The sequence below is a fragment of the Sceloporus undulatus genome, chromosome 5 (assembly GCF_019175285.1).
Source record: "Sceloporus undulatus isolate JIND9_A2432 ecotype Alabama chromosome 5, SceUnd_v1.1, whole genome shotgun sequence".
Lineage (NCBI taxonomy): Eukaryota > Metazoa > Chordata > Lepidosauria > Squamata > Phrynosomatidae > Sceloporus > Sceloporus undulatus.
Genome location: NC_056526.1, coordinates 66,978,724 through 67,000,834, shown reverse-complemented (window position 1 = coordinate 67,000,834; position 22,111 = coordinate 66,978,724). Strand labels below are relative to the sequence as shown.

The window sequence follows — 22,111 nt, the reverse complement described above, 5'->3', positions numbered from 1 at the left end:
CCATGGTTTTTCTCTCCATGGCTTCAATTACCCATGGTTAATTGTGGTCCAAAAACATTGCAGGTATAATGTTCAGTACTATTCACAGTTTCAGGCATCCACTGAATGTTTTGGAATGTATCCCTTGCAGATAAGAGGGGGACTACTATACCTTAATTTCTTTGGCTCTGGTATTATTTTGATGGGGGAGGGGGGGTTTGCCACCACTATTCAAATAATCTCACACACACATTACTGTTTTGTTGTTCACACATTTTTTATTGGAACTGCATCTCTGTGAGTTCTGTTGCTCACAGGTGTCAGTACTCAAAAATGAAGTCGATAATGTGGGTGTATTTGAAATATGTTTTATCCTGGATCTATTTGCATCAGTTATTCACACAGCCAACGATATGAATCTTTTAGGAAAACTCGGGAGAAAACCTTGAGTTAAGTGGGGTTTTTGGCATCCTCCCTCCCCAATTAATTGGATCCATTAAAAATGCATGTGAATAACAAAGATTCAACCCACATTCTACTGGGATTATTTTCACTGTCTGAATAAACCCTCTGTTTCTGGCCCCAGTTCAAAGTGCTGCTTTTCCCTTCAAAGCCTTTCACCACTTTGTGACTTCACAATGCTATCCCAAGACATTTTGGCCACCTGAGGCAGGGAACAAAATGGAGCACCATCTTCCCTTCCATGTAAAACAGCAATAGCAAGTACATGCTTATCAGTGCACTTAGCACTCCCTAATTGGTTTGCAATGTGTAAGCTAATTGCCTCCAACAAGCTGGGTACTCATTTTAGCTAGCTACAGAAGAATGCAAGGCTGAGTGGATTTTGGAGCCCCTGGGATCAAATTCACAACCTTGTAACAGTATAGGCATTTAACCACTGTGCTGCTAGGGCTGATCAGACTATAGCTGGACATTGGTTGTGTACTGGCAATGATGGATCAACATCCTCCACTGTATCTGAGGGTAATCAGCTGTCTCACCAGCACCAGTGCTCTCTTTTTTAAAGCAATACATGACTGTATTTTTTTTAAAGTTTCTATTTATCAGTAGTATTTGAAAGTTTTAATTATTATTCAAATTATGCTGCCTGATACAATTACACTCCAAAGCAGTTTGCATTTTAAACACATATGGTAGCTGGACGTCAATTTTGAAGTGTAATAAGAATTAAAATTACTTAAGAATAACACAGAAAACGAAATAATCATCATTTGCTGGGAAAGGCCAGGTATAGTACGTTTTAAAGAGATATTTGAGACTGTATCCAGCCCCTCACATCAAGCAAGGGAGAGCTTTGTAGAGGCTAGATGCTATTACTGAGAAGGCCCAAATTATAGGGTTGCCATTTTGAGAACTGAAGAGAGCACCTGTACCTTTAGTTTGTTTTTAAAAGCTCTTTAAGAGATATTTTGATATATATTTTAAAGTTTTTATCTCTGTATTGTTTTCAATTTTTTTTTATCTGTTATGCATAATCTCAGAGGCCTGAGTGGGCTTGAAGGCAATATAAACCTACTTTAAATAAATAGGCAGTGGTAGGACTACAACCTCAGCTGTTCGATGAATCTGGCAGGAGGAACCTTAAAGGACCATGAAACCTGAACTGCTGGTGCTAGTTGCTAAAGATGTCCTACCATTCTTTCCGTGTCTTTGCCTCCCTGGAGAAAAAACACAAGAGAACACAACGTTCAAAGGGGGAGAAAATCAAAAGAAGTAAATAGTGAAACCCGACTTGAAAAGAAAAAGCAAGAGAAAACAAGAAGCTGGCAAAAAGCCTCGTTTCAATAGAAGGGCTGAACAAACAGCTCTCCAGTTTGTCCCCCTTTCTCACTTGTTTTCCTAAGTAGCTTTTGGACTCAGGAAGCCTGCTTTGTAAAACAACATAGGTTCAAGGCAAATGGTATACATGATGCTCCTCATTTGCAAACACAGTTGCAGGAACTGCTAAATGAGCTCAGCAAACAATTGGCTGTATAATCGGATCGGAGTATTTTATTTAATATTTGCATTAAATAAAATACTCCGATTCGATTATACAGCCAATTGTTTGCTGAGGTTTTTGTGCTTGGTCCAGGGTATCCAGCCCACGGATTCTAAAGTAATGGTAATGACTACATCTTTAAATGCATAAGCAGGCGTCCTGCTTCCACACTAGCCTGAAATGGCCAGTCTTCGCTCATTTACTTAAAAAAGGAAAATCCAGGCATTTCTGTTGCCAACAACCCACTGCACTTCATTGCATTGCCTTCTGTGTTGTCCTCCTTCCCTTTTCCATACCTGGTTTATGGTGTTTCCTTCCTCTTCCTCTAAAAAATACAACTACACTGCCAACCTATCTAGTGGAGAATGATGAAATGCTGTTGATATATGTGCCTTTAATTAAAGTCTTCCCCCTTGTGACTTCTGTGTCCATAATTTCTCCTCCTTATTATAGCATCAGCCTTACTGAAGAACTGACCCCTTAACTGCTCTTTAATTAATCATCCTAGTCTCTTCTTTTGGAGAAGATCAGCTATTGGTTTCCTCCATTTTTTACCTTTTAATTACGGGGGGGGGGGGGGACACCTTATTTAACAAATAAAATAAAGATGTAATGGGAAGAGACAGTCTTCAAACCTCATTGCTTTTAGGGGATGGGAATAATTAAGTAGTACAGTAGTTTTGGGGTCAGTTTAAAAATAAGGCTGCTCCTGCTCTGAACATTAAGCACTAAGAGCAGAAGCTGCAAGGAGGAAGCATCACATTAAAATAGTGATGTTTGCCAAACGGTTCATACTGAATATTATGCCCCAATACCACAGAAAACATTAATACTCCCCTTGCAAAGACAGAAAGAGAATTTGGATCAGGAGACCCAGCCTTAGAACACCAATCATTGGCAAAGGAGCAAAATACCCAGCCTTCATTCCTTGAGCACTGAAGAGGTACAAATGAGAAGGGAACATATTGAAGAGGATGGGTACTTAAGGGGCAGATCTGGACACATGGGATTCAAAGTTGTCTTGGTCCCAGGTCCCATATATGTCAGAGAAATAGTGATTTAAAAAAACAGGAAGGCAAAGAGAACGTTTTGTTCTCACTTGCTGAGGCTGTCAGGAGCTTGGCAGGATGTCTGATGTGTCAGGCACTCCAACAACTCTGATCCTGGAGGTACCATTGTCTTGTTAAATGACAATAACAAAAACTGGGGAATATTCAGTGTAATGTATAGAAGAAACAAGAGACATGCTTCAAGATATTCAAATGATGGTTGTTTATTGGTAGAAAAGCCTGATGGATTTTGGCTTATTGGTATTCTTAAGGCCTTTTTCAGCAGGCTACTTAGAATGAAGCTTTAGAAATTTCTGAACCAGGAACTCTTGTATCATTTACTGGTCAAATTTGTATGGTAGATGCATTGGGTTTGTCTATCAATAAACAACCATCTTTTGAACACCTTGAGATACTTATTAAGTTGGCCTTCAGCAAGTCATCTCTCAAATCCTCATTTGTCTCTCAAATGAATAGTGAGAAAATTATACTAGCATACCTCACAGAGCTGTAAGATTCTTGAGAAAATGAATGCGAAATGATTTTCCTTTCTAAAAGTTACCATCTCCTGATTCTAATTCACAAGGCATCAAGCCAGGACTAATTGGAACTTCTTCAGAACTTTTGCAGGACAATCCCTCCGAATAGCCAGAAAGATACTTGCTTTCTGTGTTTCTCTGGGTATCCTTTAGCTAAAACTGGGTACAAAGATTCTTATCCCCCCCCACTACACTAAACTGACCTCACAGCAATTTCAAACCTTTAATATCATGGCTGAATTTTCAGCTTTCCTCACTGGTCTTGCTAGGTTGTGGTCATGGGAGTTTTAGCCCAACATATTCACAAAACACCTGACTGGAGAAGGTTGTTTTAGAACAGCATAAGCTAAATCCCAGGGATCATTGGCATTCCATTAGTTTAGAGATTAAATATCACAGTTTAACCAGAAGTTGTTATTATTCAGTTCATAAATCAATCAGCCCAGTTGTCTGAAATATAAAATAGTTTGATCTCTCATAAGAAGGGAAAAAATGTATATTGACTCCCTAAAATAACATTTGAATAAATGTAGGCGAAATTCCCATTATGTGGCTGAGTATATGTAAAGTTACACAATATAATATATCATATAGGATTCTTGCAATAATTTGCACTGGATATTATTTTCTACAAACTGAATTGAACTTCTCAGTAAACAAGAATAACTTGTCTATTCATGTATTCAGGTGATTTCATGTTGTTGGCAATCTTGCTTTCTTGAACAAACTTCTGTTTTTGATCCATCTGGCTGGAGATGCACCTGTGAGATTAATAAACCTCCAGCTCTGCAATGTGTACTATCGCTGTTTGCTTAGTAGCAGAGCATAATTTGGTCCCAACTGTGCCTGTGCATTGGGCAATATGTCAGAGACTCATCTGGTGATATAGGGAGAAGGGTTTTTTATTCTTTTACTTAGGCAGTGTGGAGAGGAAAAGGATAGTGGGAAATGGACGCAATGCAAAAACACAAAGTGATGAACAAGTAAAAACCAAATAAAAACAATGCAGAGATAAAACATTTTACAAACACATTAAAATGCTTTTTAAAAACTTCGAAAAACAGGCTAAAACAGTCCTAGAATCCAGTTTTAAAACAGAACAGCAGTTCCAAACACTGAATACCATCCACCTTGTAGCAATATTGTTTAGGCTGCCTAGGGAAGCTTAAAAGAGATGAAGTCAGCCTAACTTCCCTTGGTAGGGAATTCCACAGTCAAGGCACTGCTATAGGGAAAGTCCTATGATGTGTACCCACCAAACTTCACAAGGTGTTGTTGGGACACACAACAGGGCTGCCTCTGAAGATCTCAAATTTCTGGCTGGCTTGTATGGGAAGAGGTAGTCTTCAGATGTTTACTTTCTCAACCATCTCCAGTTCACCTCTATATATTTTGCAAGGTATACCATCCTGTGCTGGAAGGATGAATGACACCACTTTTAAACAATTAAGAACAATAATAAATAAAAACGTCTTTCAAAATGGTGGTTGAAGCACCGTGGGGATATATGGTTAATCTTCTTTTAACATGACAATTGTACAGCAAGGAATGTAATACTAAGACATTCCCCTGCCAATTGCAGTTACACAAGCAAGGAGATGATTTGAGAGAACAGAATATTTGCTCAGCTGTAGGCCCAAAGGAACGAGGCACTATGTTCATTCAAATTTTCTCTGCATTGAAGTATCTTGTATGCACTTGGGAACCCCAAGGAAAAACACAAGGCACAAACCTATTTCTGCATATGGCCATCCATCCCGGAGCTTTGCAAATACATGTTAAACATTTTCATATAGCAAGAGTGCCATTTTGTGTACTTGTTATTACTCTGCCTTCTATGTCCTCTTCCTCAGCTCAGCTGAGATCAACTTCTGTCTGCTTTTCTACTCCTAGAATGGTTACTACTAGCAGTGATTCCATCAAGTGGGAGAACTGAAGCAACAGAGAAGGCTCAGGATATTTTGCTACCTGAGGCAAAGGATAATATTGCCCCCCTCCTTTTGATGTATAGAAGCCAACCAGACTTTCACTAATTTTTTACTTCAACACTGGTGAATAGACAATGTCATCTACTATACCTGGCCAACTTAAGGAGTTTCGTACAGGCCATCAACATATACCAGCCTCTTCTCCATATCTCACTATCATTTCCCACCACCATCTGATTCTCTTTGCCTAAGAGTGGCACCAACCCAGCTCCCACCTAAAACCAGTGGCTACTTATGCTGCATATACATTGCATAATCAATGCAGTTTGACACTGCATGGCTCAGCGCTACGGAGTTCTGGGATATGTAGTTTTGGGAACTATTTAGCCATCTCTGTCAGAGAGCTCTGCTTCCACAACAAACTACAAGTCCCAAGATTCCATAGTACTGAGCCATAGCAGTTAAAACAGTGTGGAACTGTATTATTTCTACAGTGCAGATACTGCCTTAGGCTTCCATTTTCCAGCAATGGGCATGGATCCTCAAAATACCTGATTTTAATCCATGCTTCTCCTTTCCTGTCTCTTTTGTATATTATCTGTTCATTTGCAAGCCATTATTTTAAATAATTGAGTTGTCACAAAGCTAATAGATAAATACAAACAAAAATCTTCAAAATCAATATGTAACACAGAATGGGAACAATTACATAGTCCTATTTAATTGTTTACTAAATAGGTCCTAAACTCTGTAATGGCTTGCTGGAGAAGATCCGTCAGATTGTATGTACAGCGCTGTGTAAATTTACAGCGCTTTATAAATAAAGGTTAATAAAGGTTAATAATCTTACTACCCTTGATGCCTTCAAAAAGGCTGTCAAGACGGATCTCTTCCGGCAGGCCTTTCCAAACTGACCTCCCTCTCCACTGAGACTGATATGGATAGCCTTGTCCTACTCCAAGAAGATGTCTCAACTCTAGTTTGTTAGTTTTGATGGTCTTGGCTATTTTATCTAATTTTTAATTTGTTTTTATATTGTTCTTGTTTTGTTTAATTCTGTTTTGAGGGAAGGAGAGAGGGAAGGGGGTAGGGGATTATTTAATTTTTGTAGATTTTTATATGTATTATGTATTTTATTGATATTTGTTCGTTTTGTAACCCGCCTTGATTCGTAGGGAGAGGTGGGATACAAATAAACTTTAATATTATTTACTTAAGCAGGTCTGAAATAATAGTTTCTAGTAGTATAGTCTGATATTATGTGTATATATTTAAGTTAAACATTTTATAGAAACCAAAGGGCCAGCATATGTGTATGTATGTGTGTTGTGTTCATTCATGCATTTTTTCCACTCCAGAATGCATTTTGCATCAAAACCACCAGAGGAGAAAATGAATCAAGTCACTGCAACAGTTTGGCTTCTGTTGAATTTGCAGCGCTTTTAATGCATTCCAGTTCTCTATTTTGGCTATATTTAAGTTTTAGCTGTACAGTATTTATACACCTTCACCAGGGACCTACAGCTGAAGAAAATGGCAAATGTCCAATGGATTTCCACAGAAACAAGCTCAGGAATTCTCTGTATAAATGTTCAATAATGTTCCTATTTACTCTTCCTAGCACTAATGTAAAATATTAGTCTTCGGAGGAATAGTCGTCTCTTTCGTTGAAAAACTGCCCAGATCTATTCTAGCCCCTTGCTCTTGACAGTCACTTTTAAGTAGTGAGGGAGAATATGTCCATGAAAAGTAAAGGAATACATTGAACACTGTCCCTTTGTAAGAAACTATTTATAATTTGCCTCTTGAAGGCACTGTATTTAAATGTTTCCATCTGGGACTTTTGGAAGCTAAATAACATTTCCTGTCTAAGTGTCCCTTTTAATTTTTCATGACTAGGCTGCAGAGTTTGCAGCTTAGCAGAAACATTCTCTCTCCCCTTCTAAGGTCTGGGAGCTTCTGCCAATGTGTTAAATGACAGCAATTGATGTCAAAAATCTATGGCACAATGCCTGTATTCAAGGAAGGTAGTTTTCTGCAGCTTGTCACAGGTGCCAAAAACTATTTTTTAAATGGGAACAAATGCGAACATCCCCCAAAGGTTGCCTGAAGTTCATTAATCAGGAAATAACAGCCTGCTGACAGGCAGTTGCATGACAATTTCTTTGTAACTGCCTAGTAATTACTCACCGGGTTTCTGGAAGTTACCATCAATTTGTCACAAGCCAGCTGCCTCAGGCCACAATTGTACACATATCTGCACAAGGAAACGTTAAGTAAGTGGGTCTCTGTACAGTTGCAATGATGGCGTACAGGGGTTTTCATGGCAGGATTAGGGATTAATCAAGATGCTTTTTGTTATGCACCAAGCATGACCTGTAACTTGTACCAAGAACTCACAAACTCTATGATCATAATAAGTCATTGAGCTCAAGAAAATTGGCATAGCGTTCAGTGACTTGATAGCAACAGAACTGCAAATTTAACTATTCAGAATATTCAAACACATAGTACTTTAAAGCAATGTATTAGAATTAATATACTGAATGATTGGTAATAAGGTACCAGTTCCCATCTGATCTCGGAAGCTAAATAGGGTGAGCTGCGATTTGTACTTGGATGGGAGACTGCAATGAATACCAGATGATGCAAGCTATATAGGAAGAAAGTAACAAAACCACCTCTAAGTATTCCTCACCTAAAAAAATATATGAAATTCATGAAGCTGCCATAAATCAACAGGCAATTTGAAGGCACGCACAAACACACACACATAATTGGGAAGTAATGATATCCATTTCCTATTAATATATGGTGTGAGGAGCAGGGGACATTTATGCTTTATTTCCAGAACATTGTTTTTAAGGATCACGGTGGGCAGTCATTGATATTTTTAAAGGATTTTTTAAAAATAAAAAGAAATATAAAATAATTAAAAATAGCATTAATAACACATGCTTGTATGTAAATGTGTTGTTAACACAATGCATTAGCTATTTTAAGTAACATTTACAAGCTCTGCATATTCACAAGAAGCTAAATTATTGCTTCAGATTAAATTACAAAAGTCCATAATTTTTTACTTTGTATATTACTCACCCAGTGTTTCCTCTTTCTATTCAACAAAATCTAAAGCAGAGCATGGAAGAATTACTTTTTTGGATCACACCTCCCAGAATGCCACAGCCAGCATGAAATATGCATTGATGACCATAACACCTTTAGCAATATGTTCCTCAAATTACTATTATTTTATTACTTTAAAAATAGTTTTGGCTACTTTCTTGAGAGAGAAAGAGATCAGAGAACAGTATAACACTTATAATTCTAGTCAATATGTCTCTAAACATACCTTTCAAAATATCTGTTTAAAGTAATTAGAAGTCCGCAGTACACCTCTGGAACAGCTTTATTCTCATTTGTTATGTCATTTTTGACATATGGCTTCGTTTCACTCTCATTTCCCTCCAAAAACTAGCTGTTTACAAGTAACAGCACTACTTTTATCTTGACACTTCCAAGCTCTGATCTCTGCACATGATACAGAGTGTGTCATTTCCTACCTGGAGGAGGCCTGCTCAGACAAGAAAGGTGAAGGGGAGAGCTAAGATAACAGACTCCAGTTGGAGCCAGAGGAGGCTGGTGGTCCTACCATGGCACTGGCAGAAGCAGAGCCTGTCCCATCCCATGCATGAGGATCACGAGGCAGATTTGGAGGCACTTCAATCTGCAGAGCATTGAAGATTAAAATGCTAGTTGCAAAAGACTGAGAGATTCCCCGATCCATTTTAAAAGGAAAAACACTGAACTAACTAGACCAACTAGGCTCATTTACAACTGGCTATAAATTAGCTCAGCCAAGGCCATTCCACTGCTACTAACAATCTGCTCCAACACTCCCTTTGTGACCTTGTCTGTTGTGTCTGGATCTGTGAATCTCAGTACTTCATAGTACTGTATACTTGAATTACTCTTTCTGGGAAATCCTTTATTGCCTTTCAACCCTACTCAGGACTGCTTTTCATGTCTGGACCTTAGACTGCCTGGACGACACTTCTGCTTCCACTGACTCCTTGTTTATGACCTGGCACTGGCCTGGTTTCTCCACTGTCTGCAGTATACACAAGCAGTTAGACAGGAAGCAGGATGAAGTGAGGTGGGTGTTATGTGCAAAGAGATATAAGAAGCTAGCTCATATTGAGTCAGACCACTAGTCTATCTAGTTGAGTATTACCAACTCTGATTGGGTCCTAGCTTTCCAGGTTTCAAGCAGCATTCTTAGTTCCATGTGGAGATTTTTGGTGGCCTCCCATCGAAATAATAATGAAGCCTGGCCATACTTATACTGAGTAGTGTATGGTTCCAAAACCCAAATCTCCCTCTTTTTCCTGTGCCAGAACTCTAAGAATGATGGAGGAGAACCTGGAATAGATGCATCCAATAACTAGGGAATACAGTGGTGATGCTGTTCCATGGATGATCCATGGAAAGCTTTGTTGGATCTTACTGGTCTTTTTTTTTCCAGAGTTGCTTCATGCTTGATATTTAAGTATCTGCATACCCAAAAGAGGTGTTCCTCTTACATCTTATGGTGAATATGTGTGACGCCACAGAGTTCCCAGTGAATGTACTTGTAGATTGTTCAGTTTCACTAACTAATGGGACATCTGTTTCCATCTCAGTTCCACTCTTCCCACCACTTTTCCCCATCTGCTGCTGGAAGAACCATAGACTGCTCTCTGTATATTTGCATTGTGTCCAGAAGTGAATTTTTGCTATGTTCAATTTTAAAAAGGCATTGTGTGACTGGATTGGGGAAGAATTATTCTGAAACCTTTTAAAGGACATACTAATAAGAATAGATGATACTCTTGGTTCTCAAACAATGGGGTAGGACCCTGCATGGAGTGCGAGAGTTGCTCAACATGGGCATGAGACTTGGAAGCTCTGAACCCTCCTCCTCCTCTTCCAAATTTTTTTATGTGTAAGCTTTACACATGCATTGAGTTAAATGTTGAATTTATTTGAACAAAACTGTTTTAATTTGAATAATGTTATTTCCTTTTAAAATGTTAAAATATAAATATACATGAATGGGAAAATGACAGTATACACACTAAATAACAATATATTTTTATTCATATGTTATGTCAGGAGGTGGGCATGACGTCCACATGTAGATGTAAAGGGGTAAAATGTTTGAGTAGATGGGTTAGATGGATCAAAGATTGAGTCCACAGAAGTCTACAACTACACTTATGAGTTGCTAGGGGTGACCATAAATTTAATTCTGGCAACCGTTGTGGAAAATGTTGTGAACTCCACAACATGACTTTTTTTCCAGACAACTTCCTCAGGCAGTCTTCTCAGAACCCTGCACTTGAGGACCAACCTTGAAATCAGGAGTTAGACAAACAGTCTGTATGGACCTGGCTGCTGATAGCAGAGATAACTTTGCTTGCTTTCCCTTGTGGCCATTGTGGAACCATGCAAAAATTGAACTGCACTAGTGTCACACATAGCCTTGCTAGCTTAGTACACCAGCAGGACGTCAGCTACGATAAAGGAAGCATGCCATTGGCAGTCATGTCTTTTCACTCTTGTTGATTTCTCTTTCTTTCTTTTTTGGTTTTTTCTCTCCTCTCCTTCTGCTGTTGCTCAAATTTAGTCAGCAATACCTGGATTGTCAGAACTTGCTCCATTTTGTGATCATCTTTAACTATAATTAGGGATGACTAATAACTAGATCTGGTTTCACACCTTCCTATTCATATCATCCTAATCTCCATGTTTGAATTCACACCTCTAGATCTGTGTCATCTTCATTTCCTTTTTGCATTTGCATTTAAAGGTTATCACTTATCCCACTGAAATTAGTTTCTTTTTAAAGCCCCATATTGCAATGCCCTATATTCCCCTTGTGTACACATCTAGAGTAGAAAAATTGTGCTTGCACTTCCATCAGGAACTTTGCCTCCCCAAACTAAATTGCTGTTGATTTATGTCATATCTGGCTGAAGTGGTTTTGAGAACCCATTGGCCTGTCAATAGAGTTGACTGCATAAAGGTGAGGTATGTAAACACAGAAAAACATTTTTGCAATATGTGCAATCCTATGTCTAATCAGAAGTAAGACTTAGTGGATATTACTTCCTGTATTCCAGCTTCAGATAGTATAACAAGTGTAGACATTGTATGGTTTTGAAATAAACAGACACGAGCAAACACGACTCTCTTTGCAATGAAAATGCTTGCCTTGCTGTCAAATACAAGCATGGTTCCACTAGGATTAAAACATGGATTAAAGGATTAAAGCCCCACAATGCATGGTACTAGACAGGAAAAGTACAGATAAACTAATTTGGAAGCAAACATGTCATAAGCAGCTATAAGACATAGGCAGGCAACACACGGTGCTACAGACACTGGTGGACTCCATCTCCCATGAGCTGTAGCCCTCACAGCTAATAGTGATTGGATGGGTGGCATTTGAATGCAACATCCGGAGGGTCACAAATTGCCTCCCCCATGATAGAATGTCTTTCCTGATTATGTGGCCTGGAAGTTAAGGTGCATGCCTTAACTTATAATTTCCAGACTTTCTAGGCTTTGAGGTGAATGAGTAAATTTGTAACAACACTTTCATTCAATGGGTGTGATTTTGGTGCTAGACTGTAACATTTGCCAAAGCCAGTACAAGGAGCATTTTTGGCCATCAGTTAAGCAAGAGAAAATATTGCTACTTTGTTGTGGCATGTTCACTTACCCCTGAAGTGGGAACTAGTAATGTCAATTTCTCTCTTAATACTTCCCATCTCTGAAGGGGGTGGGAAATTTTATTACTCTTCCTGCTTCACTGTGGAAGCTGAGATATTTCACTTGGTCACACACACACACACCCCACAAAGAAGTGGACCATTCCTGACAAATTCCTGAAGAATGAGAGATGGAAATTGTCTTTCCATCCCTAACTCCTCTTGCAACTAGCAGTGTGAACCATAAAGCTCTGTTCACAGTATCTAACAAGGAAGGATAACCTGTGTTTATCTTTACAATGGAATTCCCTCCCCGCTTCCTATCCTGCAGCCCAATGGAGTAACTCAAATTGTCTTGACTGAGACTAATATAATTAAAATGTGGGATATCAAGTTAGCTATCTAGCTCTGTATGCTTATGTACAAGGTCAGGTTCAAGTGAAACACACAGACATACATACACTTTTATGATTTGAAAATATAATGGATCTTTTAATTGTGATGGATTTTTTGTCGTGTGCCTCCAAGTTTTGATGACCTTAAGATGAACCCTTTATAGGGTTTTCTTGGCAGGTTTCTTCAGAGGGAGTTTACCATTGCCATCCCCTGAGGCTAAGAAAATGTGACTTGTCCAAGATCACCAAGTGGGTTTTTATGCTCAAGTGGGAATTGAACCCTGATCTCCAGAGTCATAGTCCAACACTCAAACCACTACACCACAATGGAGGCTACCATAAAACACTCACCTGTCTTTCCTTTCCATATGTCGAACAAGGAAAGATGCCTTGTGTTTATCATTAGAAATGAATTCCTCCCTCTCCCTCCCTCCCTCCCCTCCTGCATCCAAGTGGAATAATTCAGATTGCTTTGAATGAGATTTACACAATTAAAATGAATGGCTGAGACTCCATTACTTTTATTACTTAAGCAAAAAGGGGGAAAATGAACATCAAATTTCACATTGAAGTGTCTACCCCAACATTGCTTCTTTTGCGAACAAAGTATCTCACATCTCAGTTGAGCAGGTGCCAAATTTTAAAGCTCATAAATACTTGAGCTGAGCATCCAGAAAATAAAATTAAAAAAACCACATGTTTAACAAACAGTAATGAGCTTTCATCACATCTTTAGTGGGAACTGTGTAGCCCTCTAGTTAGTGTTGGACTGCAGCTCCCAGCTCTATCTAGCATAGCCAATGGTGAGGAATGTTGGGAATGGCAGTCAAACAGCATCTGGAAGGCTGTATGATCCCCACTTTAAATTTACATTTACAAAACCAAATAGTATAACATTGATTACTTACTTTGAAACGCACTTGATAATTTTTAACTTTCCTTCCTCTGCTATGCCACTGAACTGCTTGACTTTTTTATATCTATGCCTCAAAATAGGATTTATGAGCTCTGCAAGGACTACCTGGATCTTCCCCAAAATGAGATTCTATGCTTGAAGGCACCTAGTATGTGAATATGCTGGAAATTACTCACTGAAATAAAATATATGATTCCTCACATTTCAGCTTGATGCTGCACAGACTCAAATTCCTTTCATGCATAAATGGCTTTCCAGGAGCCACCCTCAGACATAAAAAGGCAATTTCTCCCTTGCAGGAATGGTCCAACTATTGAGCAGAGTATGACACTTGTCTCGGGTAGCAGATTTGAGGTATCATGAAAGGACAGCAAACCATTAGTTATTTAATTACGTATTACTGTGCTTTTACAATGCAGTAATATTATATTGTAAGAACACAATAGTTTTATTGAATAGATAAGGTTGGAACTTTGGCGCAGGACAGACCTGCCGGTGGCCTAATTCTCTCCAAAGAGAAGCCACAGATGCCAAACTGCAAGGCTTCTCTCCGGAGTAAAAAGAACCCAGAAAAAATGGGTTCTTTTTGAGCCGCAAGGCAGATGTCACAAGTGCGCCAATGACGCACTCATGACGTAAGCACTGCACGGCACTATGCGGACGCCGTGTGGCGCTTACATCACAATGGCAGTGCCCGTGTACACGGGACACCACCATTGTTATACTGCCGCGCCATGCTAGGGTTAGGGACCATGCAGTTGCCATGTGGTCCCTAACCCTAGTATCGCCAGAAGTATGGTGTATTTGGGAGGTCTGTACCGCACCATTATTTTCTGCCCTGTCTCAGGCATCAAAATGTTTTGGGCTGGACCTTTATTCCTGATTTATTACTTTCAGCACCTCCAAAGAATGAATGTATCATATTTCCCACTGCTGTAACCTTGACATGACCTTTTTCATGTAATGTCATGTTTTATAGACTCAAGAAGCTCTCAAAATTGATTAGGAATACACAAGCCCTATTCAAGTGTTCTTTTAGTGTTAATTTGAACACAAAGAGGTAGAGTATGTTACCTCTGGCCCTTCCACTTTCAATATCTGTTTTAAAAATGGCAGCCTTGGGCAGCTAATCTGTTCTAGGTGTGAAGGTTGTCTATGCAAAGGGGAGCCTGAAAAATGGGGTTGCTCAACCATATGGAAAGCCATAGAAGACACTCTTCTTCAAAAACAGAAAGCAACAGTAGACAGGGAGACGCCAACCTGCTTCCCTTCCATACATGTCCTAATTAACTTTTAAAAGAAAGCACCACCACCACATGAATAGGTTTTTGACTTCTTGTATGCCTTTAAGTTGTTTCTGACTCTAAGGCAAGGGATTTTATTGGCAAGTTTTGTTCAGATGAGGTTTACCTTTGCCTTCCTCTGAGGCTGTGTGTGACTTGCCCAAAGTCACCTGGTCTCCATTGTATTAGTCCAATGCTCAAATCACTGCGCCACATTGGCTCTCACATAACAGGCCAACAACACAGACAGAAATGACATAATGTCCATATGGTGGTACAACCAGTGGGGTGTGGTGGTTTGAGCATTGGACTATGACTCTGGAGACCAGGGTTTAATTCCCACTTGGCCATGAAATCCACTGGATGATCATGGGCAAGTCACATGCTCTCAGCCTCAGGGGAAGGCAATGGCAAACCTCTTCTGAACAAATCTTGTAAACAAAACCCCAGTACAGGGTTGCCTTAGGGTTGCTATAAACTAGAAATGACTTGAAGGCACACAACACAGACATCATATGATGGCATCATATGATAGGCTTGACTTTAAAGATAGGCTACACACTTTGTAAACCTCTAAAACTGATGGTAGTGATACTGTCCTACTTGCTGAATTTATTTCCACAAAGATACTGCTGTTTTGCCTCTGTTTCAGCCAGAGGATGAGTCTTAGCTGGGCCAGTTTGGTTTTCCTTTATCTTGTGATGACTGTCATAGATACTGAATGGTGGCAATATAACAGAATATATTTGTGCAGCTTTCACAACATTCGGTAGTTGCTCAGTTCATCACACACCAAGAGCCAACACAACTGTCAGCTTTTAATCTACTGCAGCCCTCTCTTACATGAAATGGCCAAAGCTGCCCCATTCCAAGTTAATAATGTTTTCAAATACTAATCTTGTATCCTGCAGTTGTACAAAGAAGTAGATTTCAAAGGTGGGAGAGTTTTCAAATATTGTTTTTTCCTCTAAAGTCTACACCTTCTTCTTTTCCATCAGAGTATTTTTTTAAAAACCCTTTTTCCTGAAAACCACAACTGCTTAATTTTGAAGCATTTTCTCCTAAAATGTGTTTTATGTTTTTCGTTCTTAATAAAATACGAAACCAGAATTAAACTGGCAGCCTCTCTTAGTTATGGAAAAGAAATCTTGTCATGTTATGAACAGCTTTCTTTAAGCGTTTAGCCTGCACATTCCTATGAATCAATTTGTTAGTGCAGATTAGTTTTAAGAGTTTTCTGTCTTGTACATTTTAGCTGCCAGTTTGGCGCTAATAGGTATTAAAAGATATATCAATGATATTAACAGTAGCAAAATTGATAACTCAAAGGTCAGTGAATAATATGTGAAGCTCCAATATAAAACTACAGCTACATAGGAAACTGGGAATGTTTCAGTGTTTTTGGTCCAACTGGAAATGCTATCAGACATTAAATTAATAGGATATCTAGGCTTGTTTTTTTAAAAAAAAATATAGAGAGGGTCCCAAATAAAATTCCCACACAAAGAATTCCAGAAGGTGTACCCAGGCCGCAAGCACTGCAACTCGAGATGGAGATGGGGCAAGTCTTCCCTTGAAAAGCTTGGCTGTTTGGGTAAATTGTCACATGCTTAAGAAAGAATTCCGATTTAGTGTTTTTGTTTTCCTATTTTTTACTCCACTGAAGAGGTACTGATTCAAGAGTGTCGTCAGTTTCTCAATAATGCTTCATAAACAACCTACTACACTCCTGTCCCTTGCTGTTCTCCCACTAAAAAGCATAATCCTTAAAGAATAAAGGGTTTTCATTGCAGAAGAAAAGGTGGCAAGAAGGGCAACGGGAGACTTCACTGCCTGACACTTTCTTGAAGAAGCTACCTTACATTGGATAATGTTATTTCCTCAGTAAGGTCAGCAGCATCTTGTCAGGGGTTCAGGCATGGGTTGTTCAAATCAATGCTACTGCATCCTTTTAAAGAAAGAAGTCAATGGTTGAATTTAGGAATAACAGCAAGCAAAGCATGTGCCCTACCTCTGAACCATTGTAGCCAAAAGGCAGCAAGCAGTTAGTGAAGAGCAGAATTTTCTTTTTGCATCTTATGTAAATTTTTTATTTCATTCTTATATGGAAAAGTGAGTACAGTTGGGCCTCTGTTTTTGCGGGGATCTTTTTTTCCCCCCCCCCCCCCCGAAACTGGAGGCTTGTGCTTATTCAAGCCCCATAGGCTTGAATGGAGTACATCTCTGTGCACTTGGCAAGGGTGCACACGCCAGGTGCGTGCACCATTGCAAATAGTGGAGGTCACCCCTCTGTGTATATTCAATGCCATGGATCTGAGATCTGTGCATTAGGAGAGGCAACTGTAGTTTCTAGTTTCCTACTTGCTAACATGTTTATGGGTGTTTTCACATGTCTTTCAGTTTTTATTTTTATATTTTTGTATTTCTGGACCTCTTTCAAAAAATCCCAAAAAACAAACCCTATTTGCACAGAAACATTTTTACACAGAGAACAGTGATTTTTACACAAATGAAAATTTCATAGGAAGTCCCAAAATGTGAAATGTCTTGCAGTGGTTGATCATCCCCCCCCCAAAGAGTGTAGTTAATTCACTCATTCTCATTGAAAGTAATAACATCTGCAAGTATTCTTTTTATCTTTTTATCTGTGATGCCTTCGCAAATATATATATATATATATATATGAGTTTACGTTTTTATATATATTGTAGAGTTCGGTCTCAACTTTTGGGATCCTTGGTACCAGAGGCAGAAATAACAGTTTATGGACAGATTCCTATACCACAGAAAAGGAAAAGCAGTTCAATATGTGAAAACAACCAAGTTAGGTAAGCATTACATAAGCAAGCAAAAACATTTTGAACCTTCTAGGGATCGCTTGAAACTTTCTTCCAAAATACATCCAGGGATTACTTTTTCTTTTCTTTTACCATCTTCCACCTTTCTTTTGATTTTCATTTTGATGGCCAAACTTATAGATCTATGCTTTTGTAACATGCTGGCGGGGGGAGCTGATGAGGCGGGCTAATTCATTCCCCACCTCCTTTCTTTCTGTTTTTCCCTTCATTTATTCTCAGTCAGGAATTCTAGAGACAGTTGCTGTCCCTTTGCCCATTGTAGGCAGGCAAAGACACAAAAGAAGCAATTCCAACACTTTTCAGTAAACATTTTACATCCAAAAATAACACGATACATGTCTGAAATGAAACAAGCAGGTCAGGAAGGCCAACTATGAGTACAACAAATACATTTTGAGCCTTCTAGAGAACACTTGAAAACACCTTCCAATATATATATGAGGAATATATTTTAAAATTTATTTCACCAGCCTCTACTTTTCTTATGATTTACATGCCAAATGTTTGATCTATGCATCTTAAACATGCTTGTGGAAGCTGCTGAGACAGCCTTACCTGCTGTCCCTTTCTTCTATTTTGCTGTTCTCCCAAGGGAATCTGAAGGCAGCTGCTGTTCACCTTGCCTGCTGTAGTCAAGCACAGACAACTACAGTAGGATCGACTGAGGAGTATCCCAATTCCCCCCAGCAATAGCTTCATTGTACTGTACTGTTTTTTGCAGAAATGCTGCTTCAATCCAGCAACTGAAAGTCTTTGTATCTTCAGTCCTTCAGCATCCTACCAATGCCAGTGCTGTGCCAGCTAGACAAGGAGGAAGAGAGGACAGGCTGGATGAGCAGAAAAACTTTACAAAAAGGTGTGACTTTGTCAGAGGCTTTGTTGACTGAGATATGTCTGTAAAGTGAGGGCTTTCTTGGTTGCTTCTCCTGGATCAAAGAACACTTTTACCAAGGGAGGCTAGTTTGGCTGCACTGAGATGAAAGAGAATTTCCAGTCAGAGCTATTCACTAGCCTTCAAATAAAATTAAAAACACAAAGGAATCCTGGACAGAATGAAAGGGACTGAACTGCTGTCTCGTTGTCTTTCTACTAGTAGGCAACAGCTTTTGTATTCAGGCAGACCTTTGGCAACTGACCTCATTTACTGGGAAAGAGGCATTTAATGCTGTGTTTTCTTTTATTGGCTTGTTTTAGATCTTCAAGGTTGTATTAATTGAATGCATACTATTTAACTATAAACCACCTCATGTGCCATTTATGAGAAAAGCCAAAATATAAATCAGATAAATGAATAGATATACGAATAAAATACCTAGTTTTAATCTTAACTCAGTCAAGAAGTAGTCAAGAGGCCTTAGGCAAACCTTTGTCTCTTAGCCTTAGCCACTGATCTCAACTTCTCTGCCTTGTGCCAGTTATTTTTAATGATCTTCCTCTGCTCCTGCTAGGATTGTCTCTCCATCTAGCCAAATATTTTTCACTTCAAAATGATAATCTTTGTTACCAAGGTGTGGCAAATTTACAAATTGCTGAAGTCCACTTGGGCTGGTATTTGAAATTGCTTAGGCAAAGGCAAACTTGCAAACTGTGTTCTTTCAACAAAGCCATCTACTTCAAGCAGAGCTCTAATCATTCTCAAATAATATGTAAATTCCTCTTCCCTTGCTCAGCAGTACTGTGCTGTGACATACATTACCCTCTCACAGCTCAGTCCCTTTTAGTCTGTCCAGGATTACTTTGTTTTCAATTTTATTTGCCAGGTAGTGAATAGTTTGACTGGCAGCTTTCTTTCATCTTAGTGACAGACAACCCTTAAGATAGTTCTTTCCCCCTTCTTTCTCCATCCAAGTCTATTTTTCCCATTTCTTTTCTTTTCAGGTCTTCCTTTCCAACAACCATCCTATGATTCTGTTATCTCAAAATCTTTTCTTTGCAGCAATAGTCATGCTATCTGTTCCAATATTACCTATTACATTATTCCCATTTTTTCCAGCTCTTCCTCCAAGTATCTTCTACAGTGTATATGTATTTGCCTTCAAATCGCCTGTCAACTTACGACAACCCCATGTATTTCATACAGTTTTCTTCCTCCTCCCACCCAACCTTTTCTAAGGGTTCCCACCTCCTTCCCTCTGAGCTGTACTCTCACTACCCCAAATCAAGACATCACTTATGCATAGTGGACATTTATGCTCTTAACTAGGATCACAGTTGGGTTATCGCATCATTGTCCTTGCCAACATGATTTCTGTATCCAAAGAAGTAGCAAGGGGAGACGCCATGAATCAGCAGCGCACAAACACTGTGGTAACAACATACGAACTGGACTTCAGAAACATTCTATGTTGAGTTTAGCCTCCACATGAATAATTCACTCTTTTTTCCTCATAAATATTACATTGACTTTAAACAATAGATTTTATCTGAACGGAAACTGAAGACCCATTTTCTTAAACTGATTCCAAGCAATGGTGCACACATAGGTGAGGACCTAGGTTGTCTTTTGTTTATATCTGGCAAAAGATGGCTATAAAGTGCTAGCCACTGGAACAGTTTCCTTAAAAATGTTCAGTTAATCTTCCCCTGAACTTGTACCAGTAAAATAATATGTTTCTTATCATCATTGTTGTGTTCCTTCAAGTTGTTTCAAACATATGGTGATCCTAAGGCAATCCTATCATAGGATCTTTTTGGCAAGATTTGTTCAGAAAGGGTTGCCTTTGGCTTCCTCTGAGCTGAGAGAGTGTGACTTGCCCAAAGTCACCTGGTGGGTTTCCAAGGCTGAGTGGGGATTTGAATCTTTGTCTCCAGAGTTGTAGTCTGATGAGAAAACCACCACACCACTCTATTGCTAATAATAGCTAAACAAACTATTCATCTACCTAGAACTATGGCTGTCATTCTAAATTTGTGTTCCTGGGATTAAGCCTAAACAAATGCACCTAAAATGCACTTTGAGTCAGGTGGCCTCTGATATACTGTATGTGGAATCACTCTTCTACCATGTGCATTTTGTGACTAGTACAGAGAAAAAGGGGCATTTCAACCGTGTACTGGGATTTGAATTTAAAGCCCTCTTTCTCTTCCAACAAGGGACAAAAGAACTATTCCAGATCTGGAGTTGGAGTAGTGATTTCCTCTTCTACTACTATCAATGGGGGTGGACTGGAATAGGAAGACTGAGAAGGAAAACCTTCCCATCACAGTTTCCATCCTGGGAAGTGCAAGATTTCAGGGCTTAGGAAGCCACATTTCCATGCCATGGATTTCCCTACCTCATAGCTCTCTTAGGTCCAAAACACACTGCAGAAATAATCCAGTTTGAGACCACTTTAACTGCCCTGGCTCAGTGCTAAGAAATCCTGGGAATTGTAGTTTATCATGGCACCAATGTTCTTTGATAGAGGCAGCTAAATGTCTCACAAAACTACAGTTCCCAGAATCCCTAGCATTGAGCCAGGGCAGTTAAAGCAGTCCCAAACTGGATTATTTCTGCAGGGTGTTTTGGACCCTAGTAAATGTGAATAGGACTGTACTCTTACATGCATTTTAAAAAGCAGCAAAGAAAAACGAAACAAAACAAGGTTATCCCCACGTAAAATGCTGATTTTTATTTGAGTTCTTCTCACAAAGAATTGGTCTATTACAGTCATGGACTCAAATTACACTGATAAATTACCAAATCAATTTTTATACTGCTGCAAGGTAATTGTCTTCATATTAAGAAAAGAAAATACATTCAACATCAAGGTCCTTCATTATTCATCTCTTCACAGAGAAGCTGATTTAATACACTGCTCTGTTTCAAAGCCTCTATGTTAGAAATGTCCTCACTAATGACAGGTACATCCTCTCTTGGCTTTCCCGATGACAGTTCATCCTCACTATCCAAAAGTGTACAGAGAAGAGTATCATTTTCATAGGTAGGAAAATAATACCTAAGATGGAGGAAGAGAAACATAATACCTAGTTAGTCAAAGGCTTTCTTTATTTACATACTTTGGAGCACTGGGGTTACACTGTTTCCTCATAACCCAGAACCTGGACAAGTTACATTTTTAGACTGCAACTCCCAGACTACTCCAGCCAGCAAGATTATAGGAAGTATAGTCCCAAAAGTAACTTGTGCAAGCTATGCTCATGACACAACCCTACATTGTTGGAGGGTGTACATGCACTTCGCTTCTTTTGGTCAGGCTGGTGAGAAATCTATTTTGTTCCAAAGGCTGAACTGGTTTCAAACTAGCTTGCTGGGGGCCACATGCCAGCAATGGATAGGGTCACTCCCACGACTGGCATGTGGTCCCCAACATGTTTGCCTGGACTGCTTTGTCTCACACACAAACGTGCACAAACACATTCCATTTACATCCCACAGACTGAAATGCACCTATTGATCAACATCCT

General features: G+C 39.2%; 1 protein-coding gene across 1 annotated transcript in view; it reads right to left on the bottom strand.

The window, feature by feature from the left end:
- Nucleotides 1-21,298: 21,298 nt before the first annotated feature.
- Nucleotides 21,299-22,111, bottom strand: part of ZNF277 (zinc finger protein 277) — a 53,187-nt gene continuing 52,374 nt past the window's right edge. The window contains 1 exon segment of the mRNA XM_042470088.1: nucleotides 21,299-21,642. Coding sequence (XP_042326022.1) covers nucleotides 21,450-21,642 — 193 coding nt within the window. The 3' untranslated portion in view covers nucleotides 21,299-21,449.